The sequence below is a fragment of the Apodemus sylvaticus genome, chromosome 5 (assembly GCF_947179515.1).
Source record: "Apodemus sylvaticus chromosome 5, mApoSyl1.1, whole genome shotgun sequence".
In the NCBI taxonomy this organism is placed as follows: Eukaryota; Metazoa; Chordata; class Mammalia; order Rodentia; family Muridae; genus Apodemus; species Apodemus sylvaticus.
In genome coordinates, this window is record NC_067476.1 from 142,675,858 (window position 1) to 142,693,259 (window position 17,402).

At 41.7% G+C, this 17,402-nt stretch overlaps 1 protein-coding gene across 6 annotated transcripts in view; it reads right to left on the bottom strand.

Annotated features, from left to right (window-relative positions):
- Mroh8 (maestro heat like repeat family member 8) overlaps positions 1–17,402 on the bottom strand; it is a 72,856-nt gene that overhangs the window by 2,298 nt on the left and 53,156 nt on the right. For 2 of the 6 annotated variants that reach the window (XM_052184124.1, XM_052184121.1), the window contains 10 exons: positions 16,328–16,518; positions 14,760–14,894; positions 13,849–13,963; positions 13,405–13,545; positions 12,084–12,248; positions 10,949–11,104; positions 7,768–7,890; positions 5,780–5,879; positions 4,608–4,673; positions 942–1,111 (listed from right to left, as the gene is read on the bottom strand). In XM_052184124.1, the coding sequence (XP_052040084.1) occupies positions 963–1,111; positions 4,608–4,673; positions 5,780–5,879; positions 7,768–7,890; positions 10,949–11,104; positions 12,084–12,248; positions 13,405–13,545; positions 13,849–13,963; positions 14,760–14,894; positions 16,328–16,518 (1,341 nt within the window). In that variant the 3' untranslated portion in view covers positions 942–962. Of the gene's footprint in view, positions 1–941; positions 1,112–4,607; positions 4,674–5,779; positions 5,880–7,767; positions 7,891–10,948; positions 11,105–12,083; positions 12,249–13,404; positions 13,546–13,848; positions 13,964–14,759; positions 14,895–16,327; positions 16,519–17,402 lie in introns of those variants that run through there. The other 4 variants (XM_052184123.1, XM_052184122.1, XM_052184125.1 and 1 more) reach the window with 4 other exon arrangements.

The window sequence follows — 17,402 nt, forward strand, 5'->3', positions numbered from 1 at the left end:
TGGTTTCTTTAACTCAGTTGTGTCACATGATGCTTTTGTGGAAGCTGTCTTGTGCGAGGGCATGTGATATTTTCCTGAAAAGATACACTTGAGAGGGTGTGTGATGTTTGGAAAGAATATAAATAGAAGCCCACAGCAAGTGGGAGGACACTCCTGCACTGCTAGCTGTGTGTGCATTGCTTCCCTTCTTTGCTGGTCTTCACTTTGTAGAGAAAAGCTCACCAAAGAACTTCTTGTGGTATTCTGGCCACTTCTGATGACTTTTGCCAATTAGATAGAGCCTTGATGTTTCTGTTGGACGGAGCTGAGCTGCTACTGCTGATATGTGTTTGGTGTTTGCTATTAGAATGTACTGCTGGTATCAGGACAAGGAAGAGTAGAGTCTCCCCAGAGAACTACCACTAAGCAGCCCCACAACCCCCTTCCACTAACTTTCTTCCTCCCCTACCTCTAGTTGGTGGGAGAGAAGTGAGTTTGAAGTGTTTAAGAACCCTAAATAAAAGTAGGTTTTGAAAAATCTGCCAGGTGGTGGTGGCGCACGCCTGTAATCCCAGCACTCTGGGAGGCAGAGGCAGGCAGATTTCTGAGTTCGAGGCCAGCCTGGCCTACAGAGTGAGTTCCATCTTAGAGCTAGCTAAAAGGGCTATACAGAGAAACCCTGTCTTGAAAAAAAAAAAAAACAATTAAAAAAAAAAAAAGAAAAGAAAAAGAAAAATCTAACCCTACAGGTAAATATATTTGCCACCAAGCCTGACAACCTTTGTTTGATCCTCGGGGTGCATATTGTGGTAAGAAAACTCCCACAAGTTTTCCTTAGTCCTCCATATGAGTATATACACTTATAGACAGACACTCAGAGAAATAAAATACAGTAACTTTAAAAAGAAAGAAAACTGGAGTATGCTTGTCACTTTTGAAGCTCCTGAAGGGCTTGCTCTTACCTCTGCCATGTGCTTTGCAGTCTAAGCATGAACACAGCCCAGAAGCTTCCTCAACCAGGAAATGCTTATCTCCGCTTCTGATGCATTCCCTACCCTCTGGATTCGGAACAGAGCCTGGGAGGCGATGATGCGCAAAGAGGGCTCAGGGTCTTGTAACAGTTCTCTCAGATCTACACGGCAAGAACACCAAGACTGCAAGTCTACAAGTGAGTACTGCTCTAGATACCAGGCAGCCAGCCAACCAGAGTGGCTGCGATAAAAGGGGAATGTTCTCAGATTGTCTAAAAGTCTGTACACCTTTGAATTGGGTCTAGTTTTGACCTCTGAAACCCACTGTTTTCTGACTTGTTCAGTATTTCATTCCTTTGCAATAACCATATTTTAAGTAGTCTTACTAAAATCAAATTACCTGGGCCTGACAACCTATGTCTAATGCTAACTCTTAACTTTTTCTTTATTCTAAACACATTAATTCTTTTGTTTTGTTTTGTTTCGAGACAGGGTTTCTCTGTGTAGCCCTGGCTGTCCTGGAACTCACTCTGTAGACCAGGCTGGCCTCGAACTCAGAAATCCACCTGCCTCTGCCTCCCAAGTGCTGGGATTAAAGGTGTGTGCCACCACTGCCCGGCTTAAACACATTAATTCTTAAATCATCCCTTGATGTAGTTTCCTTTTCTTATGTTTAATGTTGACCTTTTTTTTTTCATTTTCTTTTTTGTTTTTTCAAGGCAGTGTTTCTCTATATATCCTGGCTGTCCTGAAATAGGCTTTATCGACCATGCTGGCCTCAGGCTAGCTTTGAACTCAGAGATCCAACTGCCCCTGCCTCCCAAGAACTGGAATTAAAAGAGTGCACCATCACTGTCTAGCCTAATGTTAAACTCTTTTCTCTCTCTCTCTCTCTCTCTCTCTCTCTCTCTCTCTCTCTTCATTTATTTTAAGATTTATTTATTTGTTTATTTGTTAATTTATTTATTTATTTGAGTATAGCTGTATTCAACACACACTAGAAGAATGCTTCGGATCCCATTACAGATGGTTGTGAGCCACCATGTGGTTTCTGGGAATTGAACTCTGGACCTCTGGAAGAGCAGTCAGTGCTCTTAACAGCTGAGCCATCTCTCCACTTCTAACATTAACCTCTTAACTTCTTGTCTTAATGTTCTCAAAATGTTAACTCTTAAATCATTATTCCCTTGTAGTAGTTTTTTTGTTTTGTTTTGTTTTGTTTTTGCTGTTTTTTGTTTTTTGGGTTTTTGGAGTTTTTTGAGACACAGACTTACTAAGTAGCTCTGGCTGTCCTGGAATTTATTATGTAGATGAAGCTGGCCTTGAATTTACAAAAATCCACCTATCTCTGCTTCCCAATTGCTAGGATTAAAGAAATATGCCAGAGTGCCTGGCTAGAATATTTCAATTTTTAATGCTTGCTTTGTTTTGTTTTTTTGAAATAGGTTCTCCCTCTGTTGTCCAGGCTGAACTCGAATAGCCATTTCTGTGCTTTAGCTTATCATGTGGCTGAGATACCAAACACAAACTACCAGGTCCAGTGTAAAGTTTTAGCTTTTGAATTTTCTTATAGCAAAAGAAATACATATTTGTTATATAGAAAACTTAGATAATACTTGTAGGCACCAGAAGAATGTAAGTCATGTATGATTTTACCACCTAGAGATAACAGCTGATATTTTGAAAGTATGTCTTCCAGCAGAGAGGTGGTGCCCAGGCCTTTAGTCCCAGCGTTCAAGGATAGCCTGCTCTACAGATGGATTTCCATAAAGGCCAGGGATACACAAAGAAACCTTATCTAGAAACAAACAAACAAATAAAAAGTGTGTCTTCCCGATCATATTTCTATGTTCTGTTGTGTTCAATACTGTTGTCCAAATAGAAGCATACGATCCAGACAAACAATAACAACCAAGAACATGCTTTTTAAGAGACAGCGTCATACGTCCTATCTCTACCCTGCTGAATTCAGGGAGAATGTTTCTCTTCTGGAGTAATATCCCAGTATTATCTGAGTTACTTCTGTTTATTAAAAAAACAAAAACAAAAAAAACTCCCCTTCCAAGTGTTTTAGGTAAGAAATAAAAAATAATCATATGATATCCTCTCCCTTAGAATAATTTATAAGGCTTTCTTCCCTACCTTCCACCCCTTCTTTATTTCTTCCTTTTTTGAAACAAAATTTCATTATGTAGCCCTATCTAGCTTCTAACTCACAATCTTCCTGCCTTGGTCTCCCAAACACTGGGGTTAGAGGTGTATACCACCAAGCTTGGCTGATTTTTGTTGTGTTAGAATGTTCCAGTATCTATGAAGAAATGGTAGACCTTAGTGAGAAGCGGCATGATTGGGGTGGAGACACGGCTCAGAGGTTAAGAGCTTTTGCTACTTTTGTGGAGGACTTGAATTCAGTTCCCATTACCCAGATGTTGGCTTATAACCATGTGTAACTCCACTTCCAGGAGATCCTGTGTCCTCTTCTCAGCTCTGCAGGCACCAGGCATGCACATGGTACACATATATGCAAGCAAAACTCATATGCATAAAATAAAGAGAATTATTGTCTTCCTTAGATAAGCTTTATTCTCTACCTGTTTCAACAATTACTGTGCTTTTAAATGTACTAAACTGGGTCCTGCAAGACCCTCCTCAACCCAGACTGACAAGCTGACTTCAATCCCTAGAACCCACATGGTTGAGGGAAAGAATCAGTCATTCTTGGAGTTTGTTCTCCTACCTCCATGCACACACTAAGTAAATAACAATTCTTAAATAATAATTAAAAAAAGCAGTAGGGATGGTATCACAGGCCCTTAATCCCAGCACTCAGGAGGCAGAGGCAAGTGGATCTTTGTAGATTTGAGGCCAGCCTAGTCTACAGAGTGAGTTCGAAGAGTCAGGACTATGCAGAGAAACCCTGTATTGAAAAACCCAAACTAAAATCAAACAAAAAAATTTAGATTTTTAATTTGGTTATGAAAGTAGTGATTTTTATATTGTGAGCATGTATACTTGCATTTCTTTACCTTTTCTAATTATGTAGCTACCTTTCCCTCCAGGGCCAGTGCTAGAGATTGAACCTAGCACCCAATGCATTCTATACTAACATTCTACAACTAAACTATAAACAAGGATTCTACCACTGAACTATATTCAGAGTTATACAACTATTCTTAAATGGGAGCAGTAATTCCTTGAGCACTCAACCCGCAGAACTGTGCAGTTTCATAAAGTTTGACCCACCAACAGTTCTGAAAACAGTTTTCTGATGGTTGCTTTAGAGGATTGTAAAGCATGCTCATGCTTGCTTCTACAGCATAGCTTAAGACAGTACTGCAGCCTGTGAGGTGTGTGTGAATATTATCACAATTTGTTAATATAGAATTCTAGAGAGATGTTGCTTTTCTTCCTAATAATGTTTAGAGTTCCTCCCGAGACAGTTGTTAAAGCTGTTTCCAGACAAACAGAATCACAGCCTTCCAAAAGCATCTTAGACTTAACAACTGTAACTTAGTTGAATTACAGTCACTTGTGGTTTTAGTGCTACATAAGCTCAGAGTTTAGATTCCAGACTTAGTTGCTACAGAGCCTTCTGTAGGCAAAGAATCAGATACCTTCCAAACTATCCCAAACCATCCAAACAACGCCGTTACTTACCGTTCTCTATCCAGTCAGTACCTTTCCTCTTGAGTTCACTGGTGTCCACATAATGTGATAAGAGCCCTGAACATAGAACAGCATGGTTCAGAGTTTTAGGGATTACAAGTTTTTCCATTTTTATCATTTAATAATGTAGGCAGATGGCAGAATTAGCCTTTTGAAAATAAGGTATATTCAAAGTAATAAATTCTAGTTCACACCTAGACTTGGGAAGCTCAGACATGAGAAGTTCCATGAGTTCAAATCCAGCCTAGGGTACACAGTGAAACTGTATCAAGGCTACGCAGAGCCTTAACTGGAAACACACATCTTTAATCTGATCATTCATAGGGCAGAGGCAGGTGGATCTGTCTGAATTCAAGGCAAGCCTGGTCTACATATCAGTTCATGTCAGCCAGGGATACACAGTAAAAACTTGTTTCAAAAAAGAAAGAAATGAAATGGAAAGAACAAATGAAAGAAAGGAAGGAAGGAAGGAAGGAAATAAGAAAAGAGAGAGACAGCAAGGTGGCTTAAAGGGTTAATGTGTTTCTCATGAGCCCAACAATCTGAGTTCAATTCTCAGAACCCACACAGTGGAAGAAGGGCGACTCCCACAAGTTCTATGACCACCATGCCACATAAATGACATGTCACCTACACATGCACACACACACACAATCATTTTAAATATTAAAATAATATTCCAAGAGCCTTGTCGTTATTGGTCAATAATATGGTTCCTGCACAAGACTGGGCCCACAGATAATAATTCTGTCACTAAGGACTTATGAGGCCCAGCACACCCTTGAACGTTTCTGGGCAGTTATAAAGGTTTCTGGGAACGGGGTCTATGAAGTCCTATACCTACTGTTAATGGTTGCTACAGGAGTAAAGTGAAGGGAGAAACATTTTCTCAGTGGTGTAATCACTTGTAAGTTACTCGGGCTCCTGAAAATAATCCTTTACCTATGCATCTAAAGTAACCCTACTTAAATTTCTTTGAGTCACCAAAATAAAAGGCATGAAAGTAGACAAGAGACCATTGGGAAAGAAGGGGATCAATGGGGGTGTGCGAGGATAGAAGAGGGTTATGGGACAATATGATTGCAGTAAGGATGGGGGTGCTCAACACTCGGTGGGAAGGTAAGGATAAAGGTAACTGCACAAATGAAAGGGTTTTCTTTTACCTACAAACAAGACAGCTGTTCTTCTGATGGGAAGTTTTGGATCCTTGGAATACGTTAGTGTTTGGTCTAGGATGTCTATTTTCCCCTTGCTCTTTTCTCCCTACATTGACAGGAAAGAATACACAGAGCAACAACGTAGCTGGTGAGTAGAGCAATGCCTGCACTGAGGTGAAGTCACAGCAACTCTTCGCCCTGACAGCAAGCCCTGCACAGTGAAGTCCTCAGGATATCCACGTGCACCCGTCTATGACCCCTCCTATCACCCTGGCTCCTCTGCACCTTCTCAGCTCTAAATGATAGCTTTAATTTTAACTTCACTGCCAGCCCTGCTCTGAGGCTTGCTGTCTTGGCACAGACTATTTTCCATGTGGACTTTCCATTTTAGTTCGTACAAGTTTTCAGTCCCCTTAATAGTTTGCAAACTCTAAACTACAAATTTTAAAACTGGATTGCTGTAGCCTGCTACACAAAGGATGTGTCTTGCAATCTGGGTGAATGTATATACCTTTCAAGGGCCTCTTAGAAGGACAAGAATAGGAAAGGGGACAAGAATTCTCATAGAAGTTACAATTTGACATGGACAATTTGTACTTTTATCCACTGGGACACTAAATTTCTTGTTGAAATATTGTCATTAATGTATCAATTATAGGTAATGGCTGGAGTTCAGAGACCTAATACTGGGGGGGGGGGGGGAAACAGACAAGGGCACTGTGATGTGCTTCCTAGCCCTACAAGCTCCATGAAAAGAGACTATTCTGGGTTTTAAGTATGTGAAAGATTCCTAGAAATAGTCCCAGAGACCTCAGTGTGGGATCCAGATGGATCTACTATAATCAGCTTCTAGAAAACTGTGCATGGATCGTCTAAAGCTACCCTGAATCAAGCCCAACCCTGATATATATAGGCTCTGCTGTATTTTGGGGGAGAAGATTGTATCTGGTCTCAGGGCTAGTGACATGTTGCCCTTCCTGTGTAAGGTCATACACTATGACAGTCCTCACATAGGGCTTATCATGCTCAGAGAGAAAATACAGCAATCCAGTATATCAGGCAAATGGGCTATAAACATAAAAAACATGTAATTATCTCCATTCAGCTCACATGGATTTTTGTTTCTTTGTTTTTGAGATAAAGTCTCACTATATGGCTCTGGCTGACCTAGATCTTGCTGTGTAGATTAGCTTGGCAATTAAGTTACAGAAATGCACCTGCCTTCGCCTCCTGAGTGCTGGAACTAAAGGTGTGTGCTACCAAGCCTAGTCCAAATAAAAGGTTTTTTTTTTTTAATTTTTTTTCAAATAAAAGTTTTTAACTAGTTATTGTCAGCCTGACCTTGTAGCTTCTGATAGAGTCAATGGTGCTGGCTAGTTTAGCAGCCATTTTGTTATTATTGTTGTAGACAAAGCTACATGCTGTAGCTCAACTTGCCTTCACACTCATGCTGAGCTTCCTGACTCCGCCTCCTGAGTGCTGCTGTTTACAACTATGTGTCTTGTAAACCACACCTTGTACTACCAGCTTTTTGCATATATGAAAATATATATATAATAGTGAACTTGTGGGCTAGTGAAATGGCCTAGTGGGCAAAAGTGCTTGCCTTACAAACCCGAGGATTCAAGTGTGATCCCTGGAACCCACAAAAGCCAGATATGTAATCCCAGCATTCCTAGAGTGAAATGGGAGATGGAGACAGGAGACTCCCTGCCTTACAAGGTGGAAGGCAAGAACTCACTCTTGAAAGTTGTTCACTGACCTCCACTTACACACTGGGGCATACTCAATGTGTGTGCAAACACACAAACAGAATTTTTAAAACTCTACTTGTGACTAATCGAGGGAACTATAGGAAAAAGATCTACCTCTTAAACAGTTCATGGAAAACAGCTACTACTATGAAGGGGAGGGAATGGGAAATGTTTCATGTGTGCCATGTGTCTCCACTAAAAGCTATCAGAAAACCAACAAACAAAGTCACTCTCACATACAAAGAATTTGCAGACTCTTTTAACTTCATTTGGTTTGATGTATAAGGGATCTTTGCAGTATACTTCTCGGGGCAACTTCCAATTCAGGAACCGGGCACAAAGAGTTAAGACTCGTCTACTCTCCTGTTGGGGAAAGAGTAGCACAGGTCAGTATTTTCAAACATGTTTTAACTGAGTAAATTTTCTTAGTAAAACTGACACCAAGGTCTAATGTGAAAGGCTGCTAATTTCAGAATTGCTCTGGGTGAGATGAGGAAAGGGAATGAACAGGGCTCCTGCCTTCCTCCTGAAGATGCTACAGGAGCCATAAACGGGGTGTGAAAAGGATGTAGAAGCCACTGGTCTCTGGAAAACCTACTACATGTGCCCAGGTGAGGTAAGCTATGTAGCCCTGCTCTAGGCAGGATCCACTGAGCTAGTGGCTCTCTTCTCTGTCACTGCTCTCAGAATGCTGCCAAAGCATCCCACATCTTATCTCAGGATATCACTAGATATTTGGGCCAAAATATATCCTTTTAAGGCCAGGTATGGTAGTGCATACCTTTAATCACAACACTTGGGAAGCCAAGGCAAATGGGCAGATCTCTGAGTTAGAGGCTGTCTTGGTCTACATAGCCAATTCAAGGCATCTGGAGCTACATAGTGATCTCAGAATTCCTTGTTGAAAAAAAAAAAACCCAAAACAAAGCCTTTGGGGATTGATGAGAATAAGAGTTAGTTCAGCTCTTTTTGTGTAGCACTTTGTAAATATGTAGTAATTTCATGATACCCAGGTGTTCCACACTAGGTTTTTATTCACTCAAGAAATTCTCATATGCATGTGTTAAAGCGCTCATTGCAGTACTATAATCATGAAAAATGAAAAACTGTCTAAGTGTCCTGGAAGAGGAGAATGGGGTAAATTTTAGATTAAATAATGCAATTACACATAACACTGACAATAAATGATCTACAGCCTTATGATAAAAATCTCATAAATACAATGTTAAGCAAATATGCTGAAAATTATAGAAATAGGCAACATAAAGTTTCAGACATGGAAAAATAAACTAGATGTAGTTTATTTTTCACAACTATAATCCCAGCACTTGGAAGGCAACGGCCAAGTGTGTTTGCGTGCATGCCGCGCGCGCGCGCGCGCACACACACACACACACGCACACACACACACACACACACACCACCACCACCACACAAGCCAGGCATTAATGGCACACACCTGTAAACCCAGTACTTGGGAGGCAGAGGCAGGACAATCAAGTCCATTCAGGATCAAATATTCAAGTCCACCCAGCTTTAGCTACATAGGGAGTCTGAGACCAGCTTAAACTACCAGCGACCCTATCCCCCAACAAACAAAAAGCACAAAAGAGAGGTGAAGGAAAGGAAAGAGAGGGGAAGAGGGAAAAGAAGGGATTACTACAGGGATGACAAAAATTTAGGATGACAGGTTTTGGGGGACTTCTGGGAGCAAGTGTGTGATGTGTTTGTTTCATTTCTTAGAACTAAGGTAGCACTGGTTATATCCTGACCCAGTTTAACAGCATCTCTCTGCTCAGACTCCCCTCTAAAGAGCTTGACTTAGAAGTTGTTCAAGTGTGTAGGAAAATAAGCTCAGAGCCTTGGCAGCTTTGGACTTTTCCTGATTGCCAAGGGATGTCACCATGAACCTGTAAGCCACAAAGATTATGCTTCCTGTATTTGTTAGGGTTTTTGCTGTGATCAGACACCATGACCAATGCAACTCTTATAAGGATAACATTTAATTGGGGCTGGCTTACAGGTTCAGAAGTTCAGTCCATTATCATCAAGGCAGGAGCATGGCAGCATCCAGGCAGGCATGTTGCAGGAGGAGCTGAGAGTTCTTCATCTTCATCTGAAGGCTGCTAGCAGAATACTGGCTTCCAGGCAGCTATGATGAGGGTCTGAAACCCCTCCTAATAGTGCCACTCCCTGGCCGAGCATATACAAACCATCATACTTCCCCATCAGCTGGTTGACAGTCTGAGCTATACTTTACTGGGGTCTGAAATGTTTCCTGGAACTCATGGTATAAATCAGGCTACCCTGATCCACCTGCCTCTAACTCCTGAGTGTGGGATTAAAGTCATATGCCACCACTGCGGGGCTGTTTGTAAACTTTTTAGTGTGACTTTCATTTTGTGCAGGGAAAGAGGGTACAAAGAACAAGCTACAAAACATCACAGTTAGCATAGTGGACTGAGCAAGCTTATAGACTGGCATGTGTGTGCATGCAGGTGTGTGTGTGTATGTATGTATGTTACTGTACTGGAAGTTGAATCTAGGATCTCATGTGTGCTAGGTAAACACTCTATTACTGAGCTATGTTTCCAGCGTCTTCACTTTATTTCTATTTAAAAATGTTTAATTCTCTCTGTCTACGTACCTGCATATCTCCCTGTTTTCCCTGTCTTCTATGTGTGTTTTCAGAAAAACACACGTCCTCTCTTTTCACATGTGGGTTCCAGGAATCAAACTCAAGATGTCAGGCATGGCAGCAAATAGATTTATTTCCTGACTCATCTTGCCAGTCCTACTTTTTTACTTTGAAACAAGATCTTATCAAGTTGTCCACACTGGTCTCGAACTTGAAAGCCTCCTGTCTCAGCTTCATAAGTAGCTGAGATTACAGACCTGTGCACTATACCCAGCCTAAAAAAACTTGTTAATATTAGATGGCTTACATGAAAACCAAATTCTTACAGCAAAACCCTTAGAAGACTCAGGAGAAATTAAATCTCCAGATGGTCCAGATTAACTTAATTCTAACTTTAGAATTAACTTAATTCTAATCTTAATTAAGATTCTAACTTAATTCAAACACATGCCATGTCTCAAGGCCAGTGGGGTAGTTCTTGAAAGACAAGAACATGTTTGTTATTAACACTGAGTTTGTTGAGTTCTGTGCTATATACTTCTGTGCTAACCTACAAAGTGATAATACACAAGCCGCCCTCCAGGATCATATTTTACTACACAGAAATTAAGAGTTTGATTTCGCACAGTTTACTCAGGGAAATGACTGAAACATAGTGCTGTGTCAGGACATGAGGAGCAAGAACACGATGGTAAAGCCTGTGCCCTCAAAGATATTAACACTTATTTTCAGGGCTGGATTTAAGTTCAGAGTTATTCATGGCTAAAAAGAAATTGACATTACCTTAGCTATTTCATCATTTTCATCCTGAGAAAACAGAAGCAGTGGGACTAAGCTCTCCAGCACTTGGTCTTCCACGCTCTCCTTCTCTGCGTGCTTCACGGCCTTTATGGATGCTCCAAAAAGAGTCATGGAGAAACGATGAACATCCTGTCTCACCTATGACGGAGGGGTCACAAGGACACAGCTCACTGACCTTGCTCATACTAGCTTATAAGAATCCCAAGGAGTCTGCACATCAATCATAACATGAAGCAATCTAACTGCATGTGGTTGAGGGCAAGAAATGAACTACAGAGGGAGGAGCAAGACCTGTGTTTGGTACCATTGTTCTTGGAACTGTACAAGCAAGAAATGGGATCATTCTGCCTGTGCCTTAAAAGTCTTGTACCCAATACTGCTATTAATCACTCACATAAGCTCTGCTGCTGAAATTCAAAGCCCTAACTTTAGCATATACCTAGGATGTCTGCCATTGTGTTCTATGTGCTTCATTTAAAAAAATCTTTGTGATTTGGCACAAGGATGTAAGTATATTATTTTGACCCATTTCTTTTCCCTTCTTCCCTCCCTCCTTTCCTTCTTTCCTTGCTTCCTTTCTTCCTCTTGTCCTTCCTTCCTTTTTTTTCTCTCCTCCTCTTCCCCCTTCTCATGCTCCTCTTTGTCCTCCTCCTCTTGTTCCATCTCCTATACAAAATAAATTCTTTCCCCTCCTACAAAGCATGGTCTTGGTAAGTCTCTCAAGATTTTTTCTGTTTGTTTTTTAAGACAGGGTTTCTCTGTGTAGTCCTGTCTATCCTGGACCAGGATGTCCTTGAAATCAGAGATTACCCCTGCCTCTGCCTCTCAAGCACTGGGATTGAAGGTATGTGCCACCACCACCACCACCACCACCACCTCCTCCTCCTCCACTAGGCTATGTCTTAAGAATTTTTAAGTCTGAAGAACAAAAAAAACATCAGTCCAGAAAAACAGAATATCAGAGATATGGAATGGACTTGAGCATGAAGATCTTGACAGTCTCTAAATATAAAATATTCTATCCTGTAAGTAAAATAAAATGCCCTTAATACTGTCTCAATATCTACTTGCTGGTAGGTACCCCCCCAGGGAAGAATCTTTTCTTTCATTGTCTTACATCACCAAATAAGGAAAGCAGAGTCTTCATCATGGTAGCCAAGGTGGTGGAGTCTAGCATCCTGACAAGCTGCAGGAGTATCTGGATGGCCAACAAAATGATCCTCTCATTGGTCTCCTGCAGGCTATTTAAGATGCATGGCAGCAGGCTTTTGATATCTTCTCTCTGTGTTCAAAAGCAGCCATGATCTCCTGTCCTGGTTGCATGTTATATAATTCTAAATGGAGGGATTCTACCTGACTTAAGTAATTTTGGCTAGTCTAGGACAGAGAAGTGGTAAAGAGGTGGACTAGCCCTTTCATTACTATGGGCACACCTGATATGTCGAGGAGGAGGAGGAGCTGTTGGGAAGTGCTTCACAGAGCAGAGGAGGGACTGGGTCCAGGAGGACCAGGGATATACCCTTGGCTTTACTTTAAGGACAAGCTTTCCCAACACAAAAGACATGGAATGGCTAGCTCTGGACTCAGTGAGTTCTTCAGCATGAAGGTATTCAAATAGGTGTGAAAACCCTGTGATAGGAATTCAACACTATTTGACTGAAGGTCTTTAAACATCCTTCCCAGCTGTGCTCCTACAAGGTAGAAGTCTCCAGATTTAAAAAATATGTAAGTCTGTGTGTACATATATAAATAAATAAGTAGAATATTAAATGTTCATGCATGCATACAACCAACCAGAGTTAGCATATTCTAGCATTTGTCATTCATGTTCCATATATACATACATAGTTTTTTATAAAATAAGTACATCTCAAGAGACAAAAAGCCTCAGGGTTACTTCTGACTGAGTTTTCTGTTTTGTTGAGACAGGGTTTCTCTGTGTGTATCCCTGACTGTCCTGGAACTCACTCTCTAGACCAGGCTGACCTTGAATTCACTGAGATCCACCTGCTGGCTCCTGAGTGCTGGGAATAAAGGCTGAGGCATAGTTTTCTAATGAGACATGTAGAAGATAAGCTTTCTCTCATCATGAATAACAGTAAGCTCTGTCTTACATGATAAATATCCTGGGAGTATCCAAGGATGCCACAGGCAACATAGTATATGGCATCACTACTGTATTCTAACAATAAGCATACCTCCCCACCAAAATGCAAGTTTCTAAGCATTATGAATATTTATGACTTGCAATTTTAAAGTTATTGAATTTTTAATTATTTTACCCACATAACTCCTAGGTATAAAGTTAGAACGGTATAAGTAGATATGCAGTGAAAAGAATCCTCCACATTCGCCCTGGTCAACACTCCCTAAGGTCTTGGGTATGCTCAAGTTGTTCTAGTATTAGCTAGGACATCAGTGGTCAGAGGGCCTTTTACCATGTCCCGGTGTCTGACAAGATTGTGAAGTCCCCTCAGGGCAATGATCCTGAAGAGCTCACTCTCTTCATTCAGCCATGTTTTCAGGCGGGTAGTCGAGTATAACCTGGGCAGTCTCCTGGCCATCGGACTCTTCAGGAGCTGAAAGAACCCAAAAATCAGCCAAAGAAATGACAGTAAAGCTCTCTTTGCCTGGAGGGAGCTACCTTCCCAGCAACTCTACATTTCCTTTGAAATCATCAAGCCATTGCAGAGGGAGGCTGGGGGCAGGAACACAAAGACTGCTGGCAATGGTGAGAACAAAGAATCTCCTGAGGAGTGGATGGAAATGAAATACCTACTGCAAGCCTACAGTGGACCCCAACCTGACCCTAATGTACACAGCTTAAGAGAGAGGTTCCACTGTTTTCTAGGCTCCTGATCCAGTACCCACAGGACTCTTACCTCCACAAAAAACCCTGCAGATGTGAGTTTATGTTTGTCATTCCCCCGGTTAATCAAAGGGACCAGCAAGTACATGATCTTATATGCAAAGAGGCGACTTCTTTCCATCAAGGCACTGTGAAACACAGCAACAGAAACCTCTCAGACATGTTTTCACGCAGATAGGATTTCCCAGGGTTGGGCCCTCTAAAGGTTTTATGTTGCTTCAAGTATTCAAGAAGGCAAGGCAGGGCCAGGACTTTTGAAATATTTTTCTGGTTTACATATACTATAGCTAGGCATGATGGTGCGCACCTGTAATCCCAGCACCTAGGAGACAGAGGCAGGAGGATCACTATAAATTTGAGGTTAGCCTGGTGTACAGAAAGAGTCAAAACCAGAAACATAGTGAGACCTTGAATCAAAAAAATTACAGATATTAGGTCAGGGTATGATGGGCACGCCTTTAATCCCAGCACCTGGGAGTCAGAGGCAGAAGGGTCTCTTGAGTTCGAGGCCGGCCTGGTCTACAAAGGAAGTTCCAGGACCACCAGGGCTGTTACACAGAGAAATCCTGCCTCAGGAAAAAAAAAGTGGGGGAGAGAAAAAGGAAAAAAATACATATATTATATACTGTTATGGTTTTAGTTACTATGATTTTTTTTTAAAGAAAAAGATAAAACTAAGCCAGGCATGGTGGCGCACGCCTGTAATCCCAGCACTTGGGAGGCAGAGGCAGGCAGATTTCTGAGTTCGAGGCCAGCCTGGTCTATAGAGTGAGTTCCAGGACAGCCAGGGCTGCACAGGGAAACCCTATCTCGCAAAACCAAAACTAAATAAATAAATAAATAAATAAATAAATAAATAAATAAATAAATAAACCAGTGCTGCTTAGAGGAGGGGATGAATGTGTTAGAACAAGGAGTTCTCACTTGGCAAGGAGGAATACTCCCTGAAGATGTCCTTCTCCCTTCAGAAGGGTCCATCCACCGTTCTTTTCCATGATGCTGAATTCCTGCCAGCACAGTGTTCTGAGGAGGAGAGTCTTGGTAGCTTGTATGGCGAAGCTAAGTTGAGCAAACACAAGTACGGCTGGAGAGATGAGCCCTGCTGCTCAACAGGCGAGCCAGGGACTGCACTGGAGTCCAGGCCTTTCTGGAGTTCTTAAAGATGCTTCGTATTCTACTAACTGGAAAGGTCCTCTACCTAAATTCTCAGCCTAAAGAAATGTAACCTGATTTTGTTTCTCAAGGAGAGCTATAATTTAGGAACTGATGAGGGATACTAAGTGAATACCCACTGTATTTTAATATATATATATAATTTTTATTTTATGTGTGATCAGCCTGCATTTCTATGCATCACAAGCATGCAGTATGCATGTAGACCAGAAGATGGTGTTGGACCCCCTACAACTGGAGTTACAGACAGTTGTGAGCTGTCATGTAGGTGCTAGAAACGGAACCTGAGTCCTCCTCAAGAGCAGCCAGTGGCCTAACCACTAAATTAGCTATCCAGCCTGATCCATTAATTTCAAAAACAATTTCTGAGATAAAATTTAAGGCTAAGGCTTTGGCTCTGTTGGTAGAATGCTTGCCTAGCCTGCCCTATGCTCTAGGTTTAAGTCCCATCATTGCAGAAAACAGACATGGTAGGACACACCTGCACCCCTAGCACGTGGGAGCTAGGAGGTCATCCTAACCTATAGTGTGAGCTCAAGGCTGGCCTACAAGACATGAGCCCATTTCAAAAAAGAGAAAGAAAAGATGCAATTTATATTTTCCCCATCGAATTTGTCACCACAGCTTACAAAGTACTTCTTGAGTTGTTGTCCTATACATAGCTTCAGGAGTACATCAGAGCTGGAAGGGCTCTAGCAGAAAACTTGGTCTAATTTCCTCACTTACAGAAAGGGAAACTAAAGCACAGAACAGTGGATTGGCCCAGAGCATGCAACTAATTAACCAGATGGATGAGAGCTACTCCTAGGAACTGCTGACACTTAGCCTGGTCCTAAGTACTGTATAGTCCTAAGTCCATAGTATAGCTCTTCCTCCCAAAAGAGTCGTGTCAGCAGCACTAGACATTGTCTACCAAGACCTTGCTTGAGAAACTAAAAAATATCTTCAAGGAACATTCAAGAAATAAGGAATTGTTTCACTGGATCAGTCCAGTTTGGGAGGCTGGTTTAGCAGTTGTGTCTCTACTTGCTCTGTCAGGGAAGGACTGGCAAAGTATCACACACTATCTGCCAGGCACCCAGATAGTGTGGTACCACTTAACATTGGTACCAAAACAAACAAACAAACAAACAAACAAAAAACAAAACACAAAACAAAAAACTAAAGGCAGAAAACGAAAGCCAGAGTGAGTCCTGGGAGCTTGTCCTGAGGACTGAGACCTATACTCACTCACATTAGGACCACGTCTATCCTTGAGACTACTACAGTACCCAGGACTCAGTAAGCTTTCAGATCAATGAAATCACAACAGGTAATACCACAAAGGCGTAACCTCCGTTGGTATTTCCTGCTCTGCATACAGGCCACTTGGGATGCTGACATCAGACATGGTGAGGCCGATGCTGTGGTGAATCTGGATAAGCAGTGTCATCAAAAGCTGAGGAAAGAGTCGGAATGCCGCTGCTCGAAGTTTGTTTCCCATAAGCACCTCATAAAGGGCATCTGTTACCTGTGGCAGAAAAGGCACAGGGAAGAACTGAGTGCCTGGTGGTCCTAAGCCTCTGCATTACAGCCAGTCCATTTGCAGAGCAGCAGTGCTAACTGGCAGAGGGAACAGTAAAGTGAACCTTAGATGACAAGTAATAACTCAGAAAACTATCCATTTTTGTATCAATATGTTAACAAAATGCTCTAGTTCTTCAGTAAGACAAATGCAGTCTTCCTGCTCACGGTGTGGCCACTGCAGCACTGTTTCATCTGCCAGCTGGTGGAAGTCCCTCCTACCTCCCTATATCACAGGCTGCATCTCATAACTGAAACACACATGTATTTGCTTTAACTTCTAAAACTGCACTAATATAACATTTTAGAAATTTTAAAAAGCATAAATTCATAAGAAAAGAGAATAAGAAGTAGACAATTGCAAATTAGAAATGCGGGAAGAAATCTGGAAGCTTAAAATACTATGGCAGTAACTTGGACTACACAAAGGGGAGCCAAAAAGTAGCAGGGGAGGAGATTAGGTGAGAAGTTCAGTGTGCCAGGGGCCGGGTGTGGGCGGAATCCCAGCACTTGGAAAGCCAAAGCGGAGGGCCAAAGTCACCCTTCCTTATATGGACATGTTGAGGCCAGCCTGAGCTACTTGAGACACTGCCTCAAAAAATAACAAACATATATACTGATAGGAAGCAGTCTCTGAGTGGACTGAGGCCAGAGGTTTTCAGCAACCCTCTGAACTTTCTGTATAGTTTTGCTGTGGACATATGACTGCTCTAAAAAGTATTGTTCTAAAAAGAAGACTGAGTAGGGAAACATCAAATACACGCATGCCCAGGTATTTCTAGAAACTTCATTAGTGAGATAGAACAGTGTGAGCTAAGAAATTTTTTCTTT